The sequence below is a fragment of the Garra rufa genome, chromosome 3 (genome assembly GCF_049309525.1).
Source record: "Garra rufa chromosome 3, GarRuf1.0, whole genome shotgun sequence".
In the NCBI taxonomy this organism is placed as follows: Eukaryota; Metazoa; Chordata; class Actinopteri; order Cypriniformes; family Cyprinidae; genus Garra; species Garra rufa.
Genome location: NC_133363.1, coordinates 1841300 through 1861888, shown reverse-complemented (window position 1 = coordinate 1861888; position 20589 = coordinate 1841300). Strand labels below are relative to the sequence as shown.

Sequence of the window (20589 nt, the reverse complement as noted above, 5' to 3'; positions counted from 1 at the left end):
AAACGATTTCAAAATAATATTTTAATCTGAAAGCGACAGCAACAGAAGAGATGCTATAGCTGATACAAAATTGCAAAAGTAGCCTGTAACTTTTTTTCTGCGGAATATGCTTCAATCAATGCTACTTCGTCCAGTGTCTGTTTAGCGTCTTCTTTCAGCTCTATTGAAATGAATCGGTCTCTCTTTGTTTGAAACGACAGTAGGAATGTGTGGTCCTTGCAGAAAGTTAAAAATGCCATTGCTACTATAGTAATTCTTACTATTGAAACACTGGGGTTGTATTAGCCATGTTATCAAACTACAGACATTATATGACAAAAAGGTTCTGAAAGCAGCTGTTTGAAAGCGAACCCAATGTGCCACAGTTTTACAGTGGTGATAATAATTGCAGTGGTTATAATGGTGGAAAGGAAAATGGTTACTATGGTAAATGGGAACACAGCAGCTATGAGTAGGAAAGAGCTGGAGGAGGGAATTCCCCACATCTCTTCAAAACTCATGAGGAAACTGCAGGACACACCGATCTGGAACAAACCGAGGAGGACTCCTATGAAAAGACTCTGTTTGGGGTTTCTGGACTGTCTTTATGACTGTGTGATTCATAGAATAGAATAGGGATGAAGTAAAACTAATAAAATTGAGTAGAAACTAAAAAAGAAACTAAAGATTAGTTGAATGCACACAAATTTAGTGTAGTTAGGCCAGTAGAAGATAAAAATTAATTGACCCCTTCAGTCAATGAACAAATTGGAATAGCTGACTATAAGAATAAGTCTGTCATATATAAGAAACAAATATAATAGAATTGTATAGTTAAATATGAGTAAATTAAAACGAATTGAATAGAATAGCTGGTTAAAACAAAATTAATGAAATTAATAGACATGCATAGTTAAAACAGAATAGGTGTGAACTTGCAATGCATCAAATTGAATCTTTTGTTCTTTTTTATTTTTATTTTTTACCACCAAACAACAATGTGATCACTTGTGCATGGCTTTTACATGGTTTCTAATGCATTTAGTAAAACTAAGAGGCAATAATATTCTTAGTGCACAATTGCTACAAACAAATCTAAATATCATTAGTGCATAACCTAGAGCAGAAGTGGAAATTGGAATAAAATAAATATTTAAACACTTATTTCATGTTAAAACATGCCGGACAGCACATTCAAAAGGAGTTTTTTGCATTAGAAATGGCATCACAATAGATTTTGAGAAGATTTTGAGATTTTGAGAAGTGTAAAGTGAAGTGATGAGCTACATCTGTAAAGACACCTGTGTCTTTTTAGAATTGCATAGTTGAATAGAAGTGAATTGGAACGAATAGAATAGAATAGAATAGCTGGTTAAAACAAAATTAATTAAATTAACAGAAATGCATAGTTAAAACAGTAAAGCAATGCATCAAATTGAATGTGTTTTTTTTTTTACCACCAAGCAAGAAGTGTGATTACTTGTGCATGGCTTGCCTTTTACATGATTTCTAATGCATTTAGTAATACAGCAATACTTTTATCCGAAGTGGTTTACAAATAAAGCACATCACAAGCAATTTGTCTTAAGAGGCAATAATATTCATAGTGCACAATGGCTAAAAACAAATCCAAATATTATTAGTGCATAACTTAGAGCAGAAGTGGAAACAAGTATGGGATAAATTAAATATGTGAACACTTATTTCATGTTTAAACATGTCTGACGGCACATGCAAAGAAGTTTTTTTGCATTAGAAATGGCATCACAATAAATGTGTGAGGTGGCAACCTACATCTGCAAAGACATCTGTGTCTTTTTAGAATTGCGTAGTTGAATGGAAGAAAATTGGAACTAATAGAATAGGATATCTGGATAAAGTAAAATGTATGAAATGAATAGAATTGCATAAATAAAAATAGGAGTTGACTGAAATGCATCGAATTATTTTTTTGCACCAAAGAAGTGTGATTTCTTGTTAATGGCTTTTACGTGGTTTCCTAGTTTTAAAAATGCTAAAAAATAATTAAATGCAATAGAATTAATGGTTGCGAAACCACAATAGAATAATTGAAAAATTGAGTAGCTGAATATCAAGAAAAAGTCTGATGAGAAACAAATATGTATAATAGATGCATGGTTGAATAGGATTAAAGTGGAACTAATGGAATAAAGTAATTGGTTAGATGTAATGAATAGAACAGAATTGCACATTTGAATCAAACAGAAGAGAAGTAAACTTGAAGGAAAACAATTATAATAGAACAGAGTAGTAAAAATAAATGAAGTAGAATTAATGCAAGTTAAACCAATAGATGAGAACAACTGAATGACTTAAAATAGATGGGAGGAAGTTCAACTAATAGACCAGAGTGCTTTGAAGTAAAACACGTGTGTTAATGTCCATCTTTCGACACATGTATACAAATACAAACCGAGGCACGTGAGCCTCGAATACTGATGTGACTACAGCTGCTGCCAGTGTTTGGTGTGTGTGGGACAGGGTGGAGCCGTCTGGCTGGACATACAGAGACAGAGAAAGAGAGAGAGACTGTTTTACTGTGAGAGAAATGAAAAGATGTGATGGTGGTTTGGGTGAAGTTGCATTTTCCACATAAGACCTGAAATAGAGGGAGATGATTCATTTTCAGTTGGGAGAGGTGAGAGTGCATGGAAAAACACATCAGTGCCCACACACACACACACACACACACACACACACACACACATGCACATTAGCATTTAGTAATACTGCAATACTTTTATTCAAAGTGATTTACAAATGAAGAACATCACAAACTGCCAATGATATTTATAGTGCACAATGACTTAAAAACAAATCTAAATATTATAAGTGCAGAAGCTAGAGCAGAAGTGAAATCAGAACAAAATAGATATTTGAACATTTATTTTTAGGGATGCACTGAAATTAAAATTCTTGGCCGAAGCCGAACAAAATTAATCTCTGGGTCCAAGGCTGATTATCGAACATGGTTTTTCGAGTTTTTCCCCCATGTATTTTGCCCGTTTTTTCACCATTGCATAGATTAAATAGCCAAAATATGCTTTTTACAGTTTCGCCTTGCCTTTCAAAAAAAAAAAAAAGAAAAAAGAAGAAGAATTACAAAACAACAGTTTAAAAATATTTACTAAACACTCAACATTTTTTACATTCTAGTAAAAATGAAGCTTACCAACAAAGCACAATTTAACTTAAAATTATTAAGTTAGTAAAATAATATTCTTTGTCCATTTTTAAGACCACTTTCTTGAATCAGGCATGTGTTTTTAATGTACAAAATAAATGTAGCCCTGAGCAAAAGAGAATGTTAGAATAAATGTATTAGTAGAGCTGTTGTAATGATTGTCATCATTATTTTTGTCTTAGTTTTTTTATTTTATTTTACAGAACAACAGTAAAACGACAATACTAACATTGATGAATGTTGACTTTTATTTTGGCGTAATCTGGCAAGAAGACCTCAGTCCTAGTTTTTGCTGACAGCAGCAGATTTATGAATTATTCTCATCTTTGGGCTTAGAGGCCTGGCTAAGGAGCTGCTGCAGCGCTGTCAGAATAAATACAATTGCTACGTATTTATTTACTAATGGATGATTTCAGTCATCATACAGTAACCTTTCTCTTCTCATGAAGACATGCGATGCGCTTCTAAACAGTCTCTCGCTGTCGGTGCTTGGAATGATTTTTGCATCTTTCTCAGACAGTTTTAAATGCTTCCACATTGTCGAGATGTTTGCTGCATTAGTGCGCACCTCTATTTGATTGTGTCACATCATTGTTCGGTACAATTTATTCTGCTTTTTGCTTATTAATTTCGGTTGCCGAACATTCAGTGCATCCCTACTTAGTTTATGCTCAAACGTGTCTGGCAGCACATGCAAAGGTGTTTTTTTGTTGTTGTTGTTGTTGTTGTTTTTGCATTAGAAGTTGCATCACAACTGAGAAACTTTTTTAGTTGTTTGCTTGTTTGTCTTGTTTTCAGTTGACTCTTACTTTGATATTAAGATATTTCTGTGTCCAAGACAAGCTTAGGTGTCCAAACAATTATTGAGGCCACTGTAGATACACACATACACACAAAATCTCACCCTAGTGAGACATTTTTTATTGGACAGATCTGTTGAGCACTGTAAAATCAATGTACAGGCCAGTAAGGCTTGAAACAAACTCAACACCAGTACATGAATGTGAGCATTTCTCCATTTTTTTTACTGTACAGTATGCATCTAGCTACTTGAATAGTAACACATCGGTTTTAATAGATGCACTAATGTTCAAAAGTCAGTATTTTTTTAAAAGAAGAATTAACACTTTTATTCATCAAGGGTGCAAAGAATTGATCAAAAGTGACAGCAAAGGGCATTTATAATGTTGCAAAAGGTTTTAGTTTCAAATAAAGAATCCTGAAATATAAAGTCAGAATTCAACATTTTGTGAAGCAGCACAATTGTTTTCAACAGAAGCTGAAGGATCATGTGACACTGAAGAACTGTAATGATGCTACAAATTCAGCTTTGATCACAGCACTCAATTACAGATTTATACATATTCGCAACACAGATTTTTTTAATTGTAATATTGTTTCAGAATTTTAATGTTTTTATATTTTTGACCAAATCTATGCAGCCTTGGTCAGCAGAAGAAACTTCTTTCAAAATATAACCGACCTCAGACTATCAAACTGTAGTGTATTTGAATGCAGTGTACATAAAATAACACAAGAACACGCGTGATGGATATAATCTATTGAGCAAGTATTTGCTTGTAAGTGTGTAAACAGTATTTCTGACCAAAATTAGGACTTCCTTTAGTATGAGATCACATTTAAGTTCCTGATCTTCAAATAGAAACCTGCTTCAGACAGCACTTAGTTCACGATTTAAGACATAAGAATCTGTTGGATCAGATGTTTCGGTGTGTGAAGTTCCTCTTAGAAAGAGGAAATAGTTCCTTCTCAATCCTTTTTTCTAGTTCTCTTCTTCCATTCACACTGTATCTTTCATCTGCCTGCATCTGGATTTCATCATTCTGCTCTTCAGCAGTTTCTCTCTCTCTCTCTCTTTGACTGCATCTCTCTCGACCGACTGTTCCATTAGGAGCTGCTAAGAAAAAGAGGAAGTTGGGCAGAACAATGACATACCGCTGGTGTTATAGTGTGCTTGAGGTTGCGCTGTGGATGTACGTCCTTATATACGTCATTACAGAAGTTTGATAAAACAGATGAAGAACGTTTCAGTTGCATTAGTATTTTTAATGAACCTCCTGTCAACCTGTGAAACATTCACACAACTATTTTTTTTAAGAAACACTGATCTGCAAAATTACATTTTCCTAAACGGACTACTTGGTTTGTCTAAACAGTTAGTCAGTCTTAAGGATGTGCTGAATAAAAATATTCAATCTGTCAGACACAATTCCTAGTAGGTTTTGAAATGAGCAAAACAGAGCGTATTTGATTTTTAGATCAACATTTTTTTAGACCAAATCGTGCACAAAACATTTAGTCTCTGACCTGTCGTTCCAAACCAGAACAAGTTACGCGTAATGTGTTTTGGTAGTGTTTTATCATATGAGTGCGAGCTATGACTGCTGTGATACACCCTTATAAAAAAGCAGTTTATTGAAGTGTGCTATTAGTATACTTCTTTTAATCTAAATCTAGGAAAGTATTCAGTCTGCTTTTTATGTACTTCTCAGAAATGTGCTTTATATTCTTCTCAGAAATATACTTAAAATGACATTTAAGTATACTTGACTTATACTTGGAAAAAAGTCTTATTTGAGCTCTACTTGTGCTCTGAGAATATGTGTTTTCATTGTTATACACTAGGAGCGCTATTACACATTGTCTGTGCAGAATTTCCAAAACACAAGTGAAGAAGAAACCGAAACAACAGATGCTTCCACATGTAATCTAACAGCATCAAAACCATAGATATGGAAAACTGTGTAACATTATGGAATAAAATGTCGACCCATGAAGAGGTAATAATGACTGTCAAGCTTTAGGGGTGTTGATCAACTCCATGAATAGTCTTTTTTTTAGCTTTTTGTTCAAAATGTTATTTTTTATTTAATTTATGAAACTACATTTAAGTGTTAATAAAAAAGAATGCATTGAGGTAGAATAAAATGTTTTTGTTTGCAATCAGAGATACCATGTTCTTTCTTTTAATGTTTGTATGTTCAGATATTCATAACAAAATATATACAAATCAATACCTAAATAGGGACATTGTAGTGTACTTAAAGTATAGTGTAAAGTTTACTTAAAGAAAAAAACTTATGAGTATACTTGCAGGATAAAACTGCTAAACTAGTAGTTTACTAAGACAATATAGTTCAAAGTGTACTAAAATGCACAAAAAAATTATTTAATTAGTAAACTATTAGTAAGTTGACTTTTAGTAGTCTTGCAGTACAAGCTGAAAACATAGATGTAAACTAGTTGTGTTCTCACAATTTACTATTGTTATACTTAAAGTATAGTTTTTATATACTAGAAAGTTTGACAATTTAATCCCAATGAGTATTGAAATAGTACACTTGAAAGTATACTATTAGTAAACTTATATTTGTACACTTACTACATAAAGTATACTTGATATACTTTATGTATTTATACTTTATAAAATATACTTGAACTTTACTTAAGTATACTTAATAAAATAAACTTCAAGTATACTTCTTTTTAGTAAGGGCAAACAGAAAGTACCATGAAAAAAATATGAAAAATATCATATGGCCTCAGTGAACGTGAAATATATAATTTTTTTACTTTGTGGACGGCACCCGATTTCAAAAACATAATTTTTGAGTTGATTTTTAGTTATATATTTTCAGTTTTCATTGTAATTTTAACATTTTAGTAATTTTATTTACTTTTTTTAAATTAGTTTTATTTATTTAGCTCTATTTTTATACTTAGTAGTTTTAGAATTTATTTTTGTGTTATTTTAGATAACTTGAAATATAGACTTAGCAGCTTTCTTTAATCAGATGTTTAAATTTATATTTTTTTTAAGCTTCATTTATTTAACAAAACCGAAATTTTATTATAAAAAAAAAACTGCACTAAAAGGAAACATTAAGTGACATTTGTTGTAGCTTAGTAGTTTTACTGTTAACACTGACTCATTGTGTTTTTAGGGAGTTTAGCAAAAACATCTGAGACAAAATTGATACCTGCTGAAAATATTCTACAGCTCCAAAATCAGTGCATCACTGTTTCTTGCCAAAATTTAAATAACAAACAGAAAATACAAGATTATATAAAAGAATAAAAGATTCATGTGTTCTCTTGTGGTGTATTTCAGTTAGAACACAAGTTGTAAGATAAAGAACAGATGCAAATGCAAAACTGTATGGAAAAGTGGAAGCATTCCAACATAGATCTAACTAGCTAACTGAAATATAACACTAGTGTTTTTTCTTACACTGGACAAGAAGATTAGCAAGATTTCGAGCATTTCTACAGCCTGATTTCTGTATGTGCATTCGATTATCCTCATGTGACTTGTTCACCTTCTGGCCCTAAAAACCTTCCTTTTTTTTCTTCCTCATTTTGTTTTTAATTCTGTTTTTCTTGCATTCTTTTTCATTTCACGTTCTTTCCTGCCATTTTCCTTTCTCAGTTTGTTTTTCTTTCCTCACCCTCCCCACCACCCCAAACATGCCGGCCTTCCTGGCTGACTTTCGCTCTCTCTTCTCCCTCATCTTTTGTTTATTCCGCTCGTTGCTTACTGAGTGGGAGACTTCAGAAAGCATAATATGTGTTTTGTAAAGATGCTTTGGCGTAATTGTTGTCAGATGATATTTAGAAGCAGTTCCTGAGAGACGGAGTGTTTTCAGGCGGGGAAGGGGGAGATGGAGAAGGAGTGAAGAAATAAACGAGAGGAAAATGTTCCGGGTTGCTAAGACGACAGAACAGCAGTAAAGTAAACATAAGAGTTCATATGCATGTACTTTATTGGTCAGGTCGTGTTTCTCAGGATGGCTTCAAGCTTGTGTCAATGGGCCTCATTCATAAAACACAAGTAGACAAAAGTTACATGAACGTGGCCAAGTTCTTTTTTTTTTTTTTGTGTATTCTATGATATTTTGTAAGTCAAGCAGTGTTTCCTTCTTTAGTAATGACACTGTCCTAAAGTTACGCACTTTATAGCATAACACATGATGTGTAGTGGACCTAGATATAAAAGTTTGTATGAAAGTTTGGAATAATTAAAAAAAGTATCTTCTGTTCAGCAAGACTGCATTTAATTAATGGAAAATACAGTAAAACTGTTATATTGAGAAGTATTATTAAAATTTAAAATAACAGAAAAAAGCTTTCTACTGCCAATGCATATGGCAATGCAGTGCTCTGAGTATTTAAGACATGCTGCTGCTGCACAAATAGCATACAAAATGTCTCATAGCAGATCTGTACAGGTGGAGCTGGGGAAGGTGAAGGGTTTTAGAGAAACTCTGAAAGTGCTTTGCAAAAACCTTGAGTGTATGCTAACCAGCCATTTAAAAACTCATTGGCTGCATATGCAACATAAACCAATCAGCTTGTGCCGAGTCATTTAACGCTGTGAATATCATCAGTTACATTAAGAACCCATCAGTCTGTGCCATCTAGAGTTTCATGACAGAACTCGGCATTAATAATAAATTATTATTCATTAAAAAATACGATATTGCGGAGAGACAAACATAACATAACATATTTGTTGATATTTGTGTATTGAGCATATTTTTGATTGACATTTAGACTCCTATATTAAAAAAAATAATATATATATATATATATATATATATATATATATATATTTATTTTTTTTTTTTTTTTTTTTTTTTATTTATTTATTTTTTTTAATTTGGACTAGTTAAATTAATTTTTGGGCTACCAAAATCTAAAGAGTATCTGCCCGAAGGGCTACCAGACATTTTTAAATTTTGCGAGCCCTGATACTACTGGTACACTAGGGGTGCAACGGATCGCAGATGATCCGTGATCCGTACGGACCGGACCCCACGGTTTGGTACGCATGTGGTTCGCGGATTAACTGTTAAATTGAACCATCATAGAGTAAAAGGGTATGATTTGCATATATTTTGTCTTGTCAATTTACCCATTCAAACTAGTTAAACTGCTGCAGCAAAAGAGAACACGCGCGCTGTTTCTTTCTTTCTTCTTTTTTTTTACCGCTGCCGCACATACCTGAAGCGAGCACGCGCACAGAGAGAGACACGCGATTCAGACTGCGTGATTCACAGATTGATTCCTCTTTAAAACTTCTCTTAACATACATACAAAGTTATGTTTAATACCCGTTTTGGTATTCTGGTAAACACAGTCGGTTATGTCTTCAGTGAACCGAAACAGCTGAGATAGATGCGTGCCAGTATCAGAGACGTGCATTAGGCCTTAAAGAGACAGCATCCTATAAATACCTGCAGTGAGAAGAACTAGTTATTTTACAATTAAATATTAAATTTCTACACCTGAATACTAGTGTTATTGATTTTATTAGTAACTTTATTTTGTATTCATCTACACTTTTCATTTTTGTAATTGACTTTATTAGTTCAGCTAGTAGTTTTTGCTGTGGATTAGAAGTACTTAAAGTTAGCATTCAGTAATTATTAAAAAAAAAAAACTTTTTTTTTGTTTTGTTTGTTTTTTGCTGATCCGAAAAATGATCCGATCCGTGACTCCAAATCCGTGATATGATCCGAACCGTGAGTTTTGTGATCCGTTGCACCACTATGGTACACCATGGCCCTTTTCATATTTCTGGGTTTCTAAAAAGCGAAAGTATTCATAGTTAAACTTCTATAGCAGTGAATGTGAGACTACATTAGGCACCATCAGGCACCACACTTGCTGAAATAGCAAAAAAATAAAAAAATAAAATAACAATAGTGTTTTCGCTAGTTTCAGAAAGAGGAAAAAAACAGGGAGGTTGATAACCACAGTCAGACAGAAAAATGTCACATTTACCATCATTTTCACAGCCATTACTATACATATATAGTAGTCAACTTTTGAAGTGGATCAAAACAATTCATCAAAGTTGTCCTAGGACAAGAACGGGTATTGTTTCGGTTATAGGACAACTTTGATGAAAGTGGTTTTGATCCACTTCAAATGTTGACTACTTCATATATACACGTGTATCATCACAGTTTATGTAAAGTTTCTACCAAAAAAGAAAACTTCAGTTAGTAGTGTTTCTTTCAGCTAGATATTCCCCAACGCTGGTGTGGGTTCTTCAGACATCACACAAAGTTTCTGAATCCAGTGCAGTTGTTGAAAAGGTCATGATGACCATTTGGACCACAGGAAGTTTTAGATGCTCTCTGGAACACAGAACAGGAAGCTGTGTTTGTGGGGAGGAAGAGAAGAGCAAGCTGCCGGTTGTGATGACTAACATGTGAATCGTCTCATCATCTGTTTCAGGGTTCAGAGGCGGTAGAAGACTGCGTGCAGGGGGCGCTATCTTCCCTCTACCCTCCTTTTGAAAGCACCGCTCCTCCTCTCCTCTCTCAGGTAAGAACATCAGTATGGCCTTTCTCAGTCTTTTGTAACCGATTGGGTTGTTGATCCTCTTAGAGTTTTCAAGTTACATCTACCAAAAACTCAAAAACTCAAACAATTACTTTTACCTAGCAACCACTGTTTCCATTGCAACCCAACTTAAGATCTCTTCAAACTCTCTAAGATTTAAACTCTGAATTTCAGTTCCCTTAAATTATTAAAACTGCATGGACTAACCTTTTGACTCCATGTCTTCAGCAAGCCAACATTTAAAATCTGTCTGTACCATTTTCTTGACTGAGCATGTTTGTGTCATGTAGGTGTTCTCCGTACTCGAGTCCACCTATCAGCACGACAGCTTGAGATACCTGCTGGATTTCTTCATTCCTGCCAAACACCTTCTGCACAGATTACAGCAGCATGCATGTGTAAGTGTTTACTTTTTAGTGCCGGCTGCTATTACTATTACGTAGGGTTAAATAAGGTGAAGGGTACAATAAAAGTAACCCTAACCTTAACTTAACTTCAGTTTGTTAAGGAGTGGTGACCAATTAGGAATTTTACCTGTTGGGCGTGAAAATATTTCTAAAATCCCAAATTGAAGGAAGGACCTGAGCCATATCAAGAGACAATTTCCCATAAAACTATCCAAAATACTTTAGTAAACACCCAGCAACCATCTAAAACATCTTAGATGTAAATCATATTTGAAATTGTCAAAATCTTCTAAACAATACAGCACCACCTTTACTGCCTGTTACTGTAATAATATCATTTAGTACTTTTCCGACATTAAGTCACACACAGACACGGAAAGTGTTCACTATGAAACTAACTCACACTTACATAAATACATGACACACACACATTCTCAGCCGGCTCTGTTTTCATTGTCGCTACGAGAAGCTGCCAGGGACGAGAGCCTTGGTCTGAGTCATGGCGGTAATTCTTACCATATGTGTGTGTGAGAAAGAGTGAGCCGAGGGCCTGAGAAAGGCTGGAGGAGTGTTCGCTTGAGAAATGGGGGAGGGATAAACAGATCGAACACTGGGGCACATTGAGAAAGCGGGTAGAAAGGGAATATCAGAGCGAAAAAACTAGGGGCTGTTCACTGGAGGAACAAGGAATATGACTTCTCAATCGTTCTTCAGATGCGCCAGCGACACTTTTATATCTTTTTAAATGACAGTAAATTAAATACCATAAAACAGAGGATGGGGTTTTAGAAAAAAGGGAGGATGATGAATAAGGGGAGGGGTGTGGATTCCTGAACATAATTTGATCATGGTCCTGTGAGTGGGCATGGATGAGGGGGATTTATGTCATGGGATAATTCGGCCTACTGCCTGAAGAGAAAACGTTTGAAACTGCGTTAAGATTTTCTGGTTGTGAGGTAAGTAAACACTTTCAAATGAGGAAATTAATTTGTGTAATTGTGTAATTTAAAACACAATTCAATATTTAATGATGCTCACAAACCTGCGCGAATGAGCAACTTTGCACTAGCCAAGAGGATCCTGAAGGCGCACAGCACTGCCTTTTTTTGGTGACTTTTAATAAAAGAGCAGTGTGCTGCCGTTGTTTTATGTTGCTAAGCAACGGCCAAAACAGCTGTCCTGTCAGTCAAATCAAAGGATTATAGCGCCAGCGCTCAAAAATCTTAGTTTTTTGCTGTTAAGTAAACTGTCATATTAGCAGAAACCCAAAAAAATAAAGCTCCGGGTTACCCACGACAGACACCAAAGGTTTCTCCTCCATTTCTTGCAGTCTCCGGTCTTTTTAAGCAACGGTAAACTTTCGTCACCACAACAGAAGGCCCGCCTCTCCATTCATTCAATTGGACAATGGAAAATAACGCTAATGACGTTGGGTGTTTTTCCGCTCAGAGTTGATTTTTTTTTCAACTTCAGGCGCTCGCAAAAACGCGAGGCGCAACAGGCGGCGAAAACGCGTGTTTGTGCAGGAAAATTGTCTGTCATAACATCATGCTTAATTGAAAATTTTCTGGTGTCTCATTTCGCTTGAACGTTGTTGAAGTCACTGGAAAGTTCAAAGTGGCATGGCTTATACTGCATTGAAAGGATAAACTTTTATGACAAAGCAATACTGCAATGTCATGTGAACATAACCATAATTGAGATAATAATCTAAAATCTCTACTGGTTGTCAAATTCTTACCAGTCTATCATGAATACTGTATAATGGTCAGCCCCAGTTAGGACAAAGTTACTTTTCCAAAAGTCCACTAAAAGAACTGATCAATTTAAAAAAAGCATTGGGTGTATTGCACTATTTAGCATTGTGCAACAAACTGGAATAAATTTGTGGTTTTAGTGCAACTCTGTTGGTCTGCTATGACATTAGACTATCTTTGTAACAACTATTTCTCTCTCTTTCTCTTAGTCTCAGTATCTGGGCTGTCTCTTCTTGCACTCTGGTTGGCCACTCTGTTTGGGAGAGAAGGTAGTAGTACAACTCTCTACTTTGGACTGGAGACTCCTGCGTAGTACTGACTTCTACCTACAGGTGGTCCCCTTCTCGACGCGTTGTCCTCGCCTTGCTCTTAAGTGCCTAGCATCTAGTGGCAGGAATGTACAGGAGGTCTTAGTGCCAGAGTCACAGCATCCGTTGGTGTTTACTTCCGAGTGGTTACACTGCATCAACAAGGAGCGTGGCTGCAAGAGAGAAGGTAAGACAAAACTGGAGGACATGGGCAAGGAAATACCATCCAATGGTAGAAACAAGGTTCAGCAAATTTAGGAAGATTATAGTGTGTCATGATGGTTAAAGCAATGTTCTTCAAAAACTTTCTTGCCATGTAGGTGGAGGATGTTTGGACACTTGTCTGGTGAGCACGTGTGACGGAGTGGTCCGTATTCCATGGGAAGAGGTTGTCTATCCCAAACTCCTCCACAATCCATCCGATCCTCTCCAAGACAAACCTGACAAAACTGACTTGTCATCAGGGGGTTTGGGCCTTGGTTGGAGCAGCTCTTCAGGAGAGCACGATTCCTGGTCCTGGGATGAAGAAGATGACTTGCCTCCAGATGGGAATGAGGCGGAGATTGAGGCTGCATTAGAATGCCTGCGCAGAAGCAGTGATGACCATCTTGTTGCTGATGGTGCTGGAGATTATGTTGAGCTGCTAGAGCCCAGAGGAGGCCCAGATGGTGGTGCTGATCCTAAACAGCGCTATCTGGAGATGCATGGAATATGTAAGACCAGAACATTGCCCCTGTGTAGGAGGGGTAAAGCAATACGAATACGAAAGGGGAAGGGGAGAGGGTATGGGAAGACTGAACCTGGTGCTAGGGCTGGAAGTCTGGTACGAAGGGATAGCAACAACAACGGTAAAGATGGTGTAGTTTCCTGCAGTGACTTGGCTACCTCACGGCCTTTGCCTCGTGTCATTGATTTGGGTCGCCAAAGAAGGTCGTATTGCCCTTCGTTCCAGGACTCTGATGAAGGTGCTAGAGACCCAGAAGGCCTTGAATACAGCTCTCATTGTATGGACAAAGAAAGGAGGCCAGGGGTAGGAAAAGAGAGAGATGGGACTGGGGGTACACTGCCCTGGGAGGAGAGAAAGAAGTGTTCCAGCAGGCGATGTTCCACAGATGATAATGACGTGGCTAAGAACAAAGCAGTGAGTCTGGAAAAGGGACAACAGGCCCATAATCAAAGATCGCACTGTGGCTGTGATGATAAAATATTGGCCAGCACTTTAGATGGTAGACATAAGGTTGCAACATTAGCAAATCCCTCCAACGCTACAGATAATGGAGCTGTCCCTTTGGCTGTTCATGGAGAAACAGAAGACATAAACAAGAAATTGGCTGGAGAATCTGGGACACGGACAATGTCTCTCCAAGATTCTTCCCTGAACAGTGCATCTTATTCATCTAGTTGTGCACAAAGCAGAACCAAACAAGAGAAAACAGATAAAATTTTGCCACCATCAGGTACTGTAAGCTCCACAGAAGAAAAGTGTCCTGGAAAGTCTGAGAACTTTGTTTGTCCCAGAGGAAAAGAAGTAAAAACAGGTGGATTTAGAGCACCCAGGTATGGTTAAGTCAATTTGAATTTCCATGCATATTTGATGGTAATTGTTTTAATTGCCCACTAATACAAGGGATACCATACCTACTATAATCAAATAAAAATGGTTTTAGTGTTAAAAAGATAAATTTACCTTCCTACAGGAGGAAAAGGAAAGCTAAAGGAGGCAAAGGGAAGGTCAAATCCAATGTCCGTGTCCAACATAAAGGCAAGGGTGACCAAATTGCCTCAAAGAACCCGACCAAAGCCACTCAAATGATCAGCCATTCTAGTCGATCAGAGGAGGCTCCTAAGTTATCCAAAGATTGCAATGGCTGTATAGCAGCGACCGACACAGAAACAGATGCAAAGTCAAAAGCCAAAGATGGAGGTAAGTGGCCTCTCATTGAGTGCTGAAGTTATAGCTCACTCCGTACTCAGTTTGTTCAAATTTAACATGTATTACAGAAAGCCAGTCTGGCACATCCCTTCCTGACCATTCCCAAAATGAGATGGGATTATCCGAATCTGCTGCTCACTTAGAATCCAAAGCCCCCCCTCCGCATCTTAGAGACCTGGATTTCAATCTTCTGCAGTCAGGGAAGCTAATATTAACAGGTAGATGTTCTCACTTTTAAGGCTTACAAAATATTTATTCTTCCCCTTAACATTAAGTCCTTTCTCATGTAGGTACTATGGACCGACTGGGACGAGCATTGGTTACCACAGAAAGTCACCTCCCAGAGAATGGCTGGAACACAGATGAAATGATCAAAGTGTTGTCCTGCTATTACACCATCACCAGGTCTGTTATTCAACCCATGTAAACAAAGGCCATCATGACTATCACCACATATCACATGCATTGGAGTAAACATTCATACTGAGTGAGCTAAAGTTAGAGCTGGCTGGGTATTTTCGCATTCTTGGTAAACCTCAGTGTTTTGCTGAATTTTAGGCTGGAGGGCATTATCTCATGACCTTTTACTGTGCTTGGCTAATGTGTGTTCTGTGCTGTGCTTATTTTGAAATAACAGACCTATGGCCAAAGAGAAGGGTCTTACTGTCGTAGTGGACAGCAGAAAGTCTGCCCCGTCTGAACTCTGTCTTTCTGCACTGAAGCTCTTCAAGGTGAGTCAGTGCACGGATGGTGTTTGTGGTACAGTGGGTGTTTTGCATTGATTCTAAATCTGTTTTGTCTGTGTGTATGTCTGCTTGTTTCTAACAGGGACAGGCATCAACAGGGCTCGACTCGGTTCTTATCCTAACTGAGGAACAAGATGAATCGACCCAACCATGTCTGGATGGAATAGAGGTGCATGTTTATTCACCCAGCTAATATTTATCAATCAATTTGGCCTAGCACAGAGTAGGAAATAGGCTTTTGATCATTTTTGTGCTCAACCACCATGACAAACAGAGAAGTAGCTACTGGTACCTGAAATCTCTACGAAGCTGAAAATGAGGAAAGAAATTTAGACATGAAGTCATTCATAATGTTGAATTTATAATAACCCAGCCTTCTTAAGTTGCTGTTGTGAACTCTGTTTAGCTTTCTCATTTCTAGATTGTATCTGTATTATCAGTGCATTTATATTTAGCAGAAAATGTCTCTTCTATGCCATGAAGGGCTACATACAGTATAAAACACGATAGGTGTAATGCAAACTCCTCAAACAGAAGTCTTCATTATGTATGCTACAGAGACCATCTCACAGACACATTGAAAGCAAAGATTTCATAGAGTTGCAACACAAGTGTTGGCAGCATGTTTGCTTTCTGTCAGCTCCTCCAGTTCCCCAGGGAGTTTGTTCAGTTCCAGTGGGAAAAAAATAATGTTCAGTCTGGCGCTCAAGCATTTGAGTAGATGATAAAACTCATTAGAGATTTCACTCCTCTCAGGTGCATACAGTACGAGGTACGGGCGTCCTTCAGCAGTTTGTGGACAAGCAGCAGTTGCCCAAAGACATGGGTGGAGACTTTAACCACTCACATGAGGACTGGCTCGCTTTTAGACTGGTAAGAAATTACTTGGCAAGTTGTCCTGCATAAATAGACTTTTGGCATGGTCCACATTACAGCTGACTCTCCAGCTTGTGGGTATCTAGTTTAATTGCTCTTAACAGTTTTAAACAAAACTTTGAATGATTTTATACCAATTATCTGACAAATCCAGTGATTCGTTCTTCTCAAAAGGGCTCAACGTATTAGCCTGGTTTCTTGTAAACACGGCACAATGTTGAAATGTCAAGTTCCTGGTGAGCCAGGATTCACCATCAAAGAAGTTACTGTTAACATGAAATCACAGAAATAGTTTAGTGTTCAGTTTTCCAGGCTAGGAGAAACTAGCTACATTATTCAGACATTAACATGATATAGGGTGTCCATTAACATGAAAAGAAAAATCTTTTTGGGCCTGTGTAAACTTAGCACTTTGGTTAAATATACTTAGAATATTTCCCACAACAAAACATTGTTTGCATTTAAAAATACATTTAAGCTACACCCATGAAAAACACCAATAAACTTAAATATAAACATTTTAGGAACTACCACAAGCCTGACCCAAACATCTGCATAAGATTAAAAATGCCTTTCCTGATGTTTTGCACAGAGTTTGGAGCAGCTGACTGAACGCTGTGAGAGCGCCCTCACCCTGCTGGGAGACGCACTGCAGTCCATGGACACACAACCACTACCCGACTGCATTAAGGTTAAGCAGTGTTTGATGTAAAATATGATTTGCTGTTTGCTTAACGTCTATTTAAGGTCATATTTATTTGTGTGGTTTTTAAGCAGCCATTTTGCAGATGCCAACTGATTAGTCATCAGACTTTCTAATTCTGTTCACCTGTAGAATGTTCCCCTCAGTGTTGACAAACACAGACAGTTAATGACAAGTATCCTCACTGACCAACGGCTGACAGAGCTGCAGCAGAGGGGCGGGGCTTGGCTGGCAGGTCTGGCCAATGGGCCATCAGGGTTGGCGCAGAAATCACCAGACTGCAAGTATGAATCGAATACAAAAAAGAAAACATAATAATACTGTTAAATTAGTTTACTTTAGTGGACATTTAATAATGTTTGTCTAAAATGTGCTTGTCTGACTGTAGTATTGCACTACTTTCAGGGCTGCTTTGGCAGTGACCACTAACCTGTATGACGGTGTGGATGATGCGCTTCACCGGCTGGTGCGTGTGTCCAATCAGAGGGGTCGTGACCTGGAAGCGCTGGGGAGATTGGCTGCACTTGTGGATAAATTGGACAAGGTATGTGTGAGGATTACGAGAGCAGTGAGATCTGTCAATGGAATATTATTGAGGTATTAGTTAGGAATTGTTTTAGATCATCAGATTTTACACCTGTCTGCAATTATCCCGTAATCCGGAAAACTTTGATTAGCTTCTGGTGTGTTTGATTAGGATTAGAAACTGAACTCTGCAGAGCTGTAGCCCTCCAGGCCCGGAGTTGAGTTATTTTGCAGAGTAAACTTTGCTGATTATAATGGGAATGTTCGGGAGAATCCAGAATTGCGTGCAGACAATGAGCTCATGCCAAACCGCAGACTCAAACAGTCACGTGACGCTGTGCTGCAGCTTTGTTGATTATAATGGGAGCATTCCAGTTTTGATGCATCATGTCGCTCACGTGCTGTGAATGACTGTTTTGTTTTTAAAGCCTCTAGAATCATGCTGACCATTTAGGCAGTGTGTTGGTTTACTGATGTGATGCTGTATGTAACGGCAATAAAGCAATTCAGGAATATAGTTTACAGTTCTGGATGTTTTCATTGTGAAAATAGCATGCATGGACAATGTACATTGTATAAGGAAATTGTAAAGTAGTTCACATGAGTATAAAAAGCACCAATGATTCATTGTCTAATTCTTAATCTTTTATTAAATTGGTTAATCTGATTCGCAGAACAGGTCTAAATGATTTATTTATAAATTGGTCTGACACAGTCAAATCACTGGCTTATGGATTTTGGTGTATTTTATAGTATGTGTTTTGTGTATTATTTAGTTATATTTTTCCTTTAGTTTAATTATAGTGCTTCACTAAAAAAACTTTTTTTTTATGCTGGTGAAAATACTTGCTTCCATTGTCCTTATTTGTTAGTCGCTTTGGATAAAAGCATCTGCTAAATGACTAAATGTAAATGTCAATGGAAGAAATAAAGTAATACTGGTTTGGAATGACATGAGTAAATAATGAGAGAATTTTCATTTTTCAGTGAACTATTCTTTTCCTGAGGGAAATAATAAACAGTTTGAGTTTGATCATAATCATGCTGTTTCTCATCAAATACGAAAGTGACGACTTGTTTTTTTTCTCTCTCTCTCGCTTTGTGTGTTTTTGCTCCAGTGTGAGAGAGATGTAGAGCACGTACAGCAGCAGCTCAAGGACTATAAACATCCTCCTCTGTCTCTCAGCAGACTGTCACTCAAACAGCACAAGTTCAAGAGCTTCAGAGAGTCTGCAATGGTGAGTCTGTTTCACAAAAACAGCTGAAATGGACTGTCATATTATTTGATATCTTACCTATCTTACCTATTCCACTCATGTGCAGCTTGGGTTTGCATTTGTGCATGTTAACAGGAGCTTCACAGTGAGACTCTGGTAGTGCTGGGAGAGGTGGAGAGCTGGTCTGAGCTGGACTGGCCTGGTCTCACAGCTGTGCTGGACAAACTCCCTCCAATAAGGGAAAAAGTGAGAGACATGTCTCACTGTCTGTCGGACTGCTGGACACAGCTGGACAACACACAACGACTGCTGTCTACACTCACTGAAGTAAAGCTCAAACAAATATACACACAAGGCCACACACTGTTTATACCATAATAGATATAACTCTACAGCCAGCATTGGACAGAACCACTTTACATTACTATGGTGTAATGACAAAACAGAGAGCAGATGTGGACGTAAAAGAGGACGTGTCCTGAGCATGTCAACACGAGCATACGCATGCAACAGCGTTTAGTTGTTTACGGTAGCTTCATTATTATAGATTTCAATATTCAAAAATTCTGAAAAAGCATCACATTTTCTACAAAAGTATAAAGCAGAAACTTTTTTCAACATTGATATTAATCAAAAATGTTGCCTTAACAGAAACTCAGTATATTCAAATGGTTTCTAAATGATCATGTAACACTGAAGACTTGAGTAATGAAGCTGAAAATTCAGCTTTACATCAAAGGAATAAATTACAGTTTAATTTTTAATTATCAATTTGCCTAAATATTTCTGTGATGGTAGCTTAAAATATATATTTTTTGTAGTGTAGATGCATTTTCTTATGTATTCTCAAACATTTGGACCAGACTGCAGTATAAAAATACTTTTACATTTAGAGTACTTACCCTACATGTACACACTTATGCCAGTAATCATGACTAATTCTCTATTTTTTGCTCTGCAGGCGTCTCAGTGGTGTGACGTGGTGTCGTCCTCCTCTCCTTCCTCGTCCTCGCCCTCCCCTCTCTCCTCTCTCCCTCCCATCCCTCCATCACGTTTCCAGGATGCTCGTGCTCTTGCGCTGGATCTGGGTGGTGGGGCTTTGCTGGACCTCTGGTCCCAGACTCTGGAGCGCTATCAGAAAACACTGGCTCAGTTTAAGAGCCGAATCTTGCAGGCAGAAAGAGGCTCCTCAACGACCCTGGGTCAGGAGCCGGACTCCGGGGTACGAGGAAGGACTCCCGCCCCCAGTACCTCCAGCCTGGGGGATTTAGAGGGGGAGATTGAGCCGGACTGGTGCCCTGGAGGAGGAGAGGGGGGCTTGCAGTCCTGGGGTTCATTGGCGTCCCTCTTCCGGCCACAAAACTGCTCAACGCTCAAGATTGGAGAGGAAAAGAAGAAAGAGGGGGTGAATCCAGGAGGGGGGAAGTTTCTGCAAAATCTGCTCTACCCAGCCAAGAAAAATGTAAGCGTGCATGTTTTAGAGCAAGGGAGTCACGGCCTTGAGTTCAGCAACCAAAATGAACTTTTTGCTACTCCTGTTATTGGAAGGTGAACTGAGA

At 37.6% G+C, this 20589-nt stretch overlaps 1 protein-coding gene across 1 annotated transcript in view; it reads left to right on the top strand.

Annotated features, from left to right (window-relative positions):
• The first annotated feature begins 399 nt into the window (after nucleotides 1-399).
• The window catches only part of arhgef40 (Rho guanine nucleotide exchange factor (GEF) 40), a 43657-nt gene continuing 23467 nt past the window's right edge, over nucleotides 400-20589 (top strand). Inside the window, exons 1-17 of the mRNA XM_073837646.1 lie at nucleotides 400-594; nucleotides 10451-10540; nucleotides 10849-10956; nucleotides 12932-13217; nucleotides 13351-14587; nucleotides 14728-14954; nucleotides 15032-15181; nucleotides 15254-15368; nucleotides 15601-15694; nucleotides 15792-15878; nucleotides 16466-16582; nucleotides 17178-17276; nucleotides 17421-17572; nucleotides 17694-17832; nucleotides 18932-19051; nucleotides 19166-19357; nucleotides 19992-20492. Of these exons, the coding sequence (XP_073693747.1) occupies nucleotides 400-594; nucleotides 10451-10540; nucleotides 10849-10956; nucleotides 12932-13217; nucleotides 13351-14587; nucleotides 14728-14954; nucleotides 15032-15181; nucleotides 15254-15368; nucleotides 15601-15694; nucleotides 15792-15878; nucleotides 16466-16582; nucleotides 17178-17276; nucleotides 17421-17572; nucleotides 17694-17832; nucleotides 18932-19051; nucleotides 19166-19357; nucleotides 19992-20492 (3909 nt within the window). The remainder of the gene's footprint in view (nucleotides 595-10450; nucleotides 10541-10848; nucleotides 10957-12931; nucleotides 13218-13350; nucleotides 14588-14727; nucleotides 14955-15031; nucleotides 15182-15253; nucleotides 15369-15600; nucleotides 15695-15791; nucleotides 15879-16465; nucleotides 16583-17177; nucleotides 17277-17420; nucleotides 17573-17693; nucleotides 17833-18931; nucleotides 19052-19165; nucleotides 19358-19991; nucleotides 20493-20589) is intronic.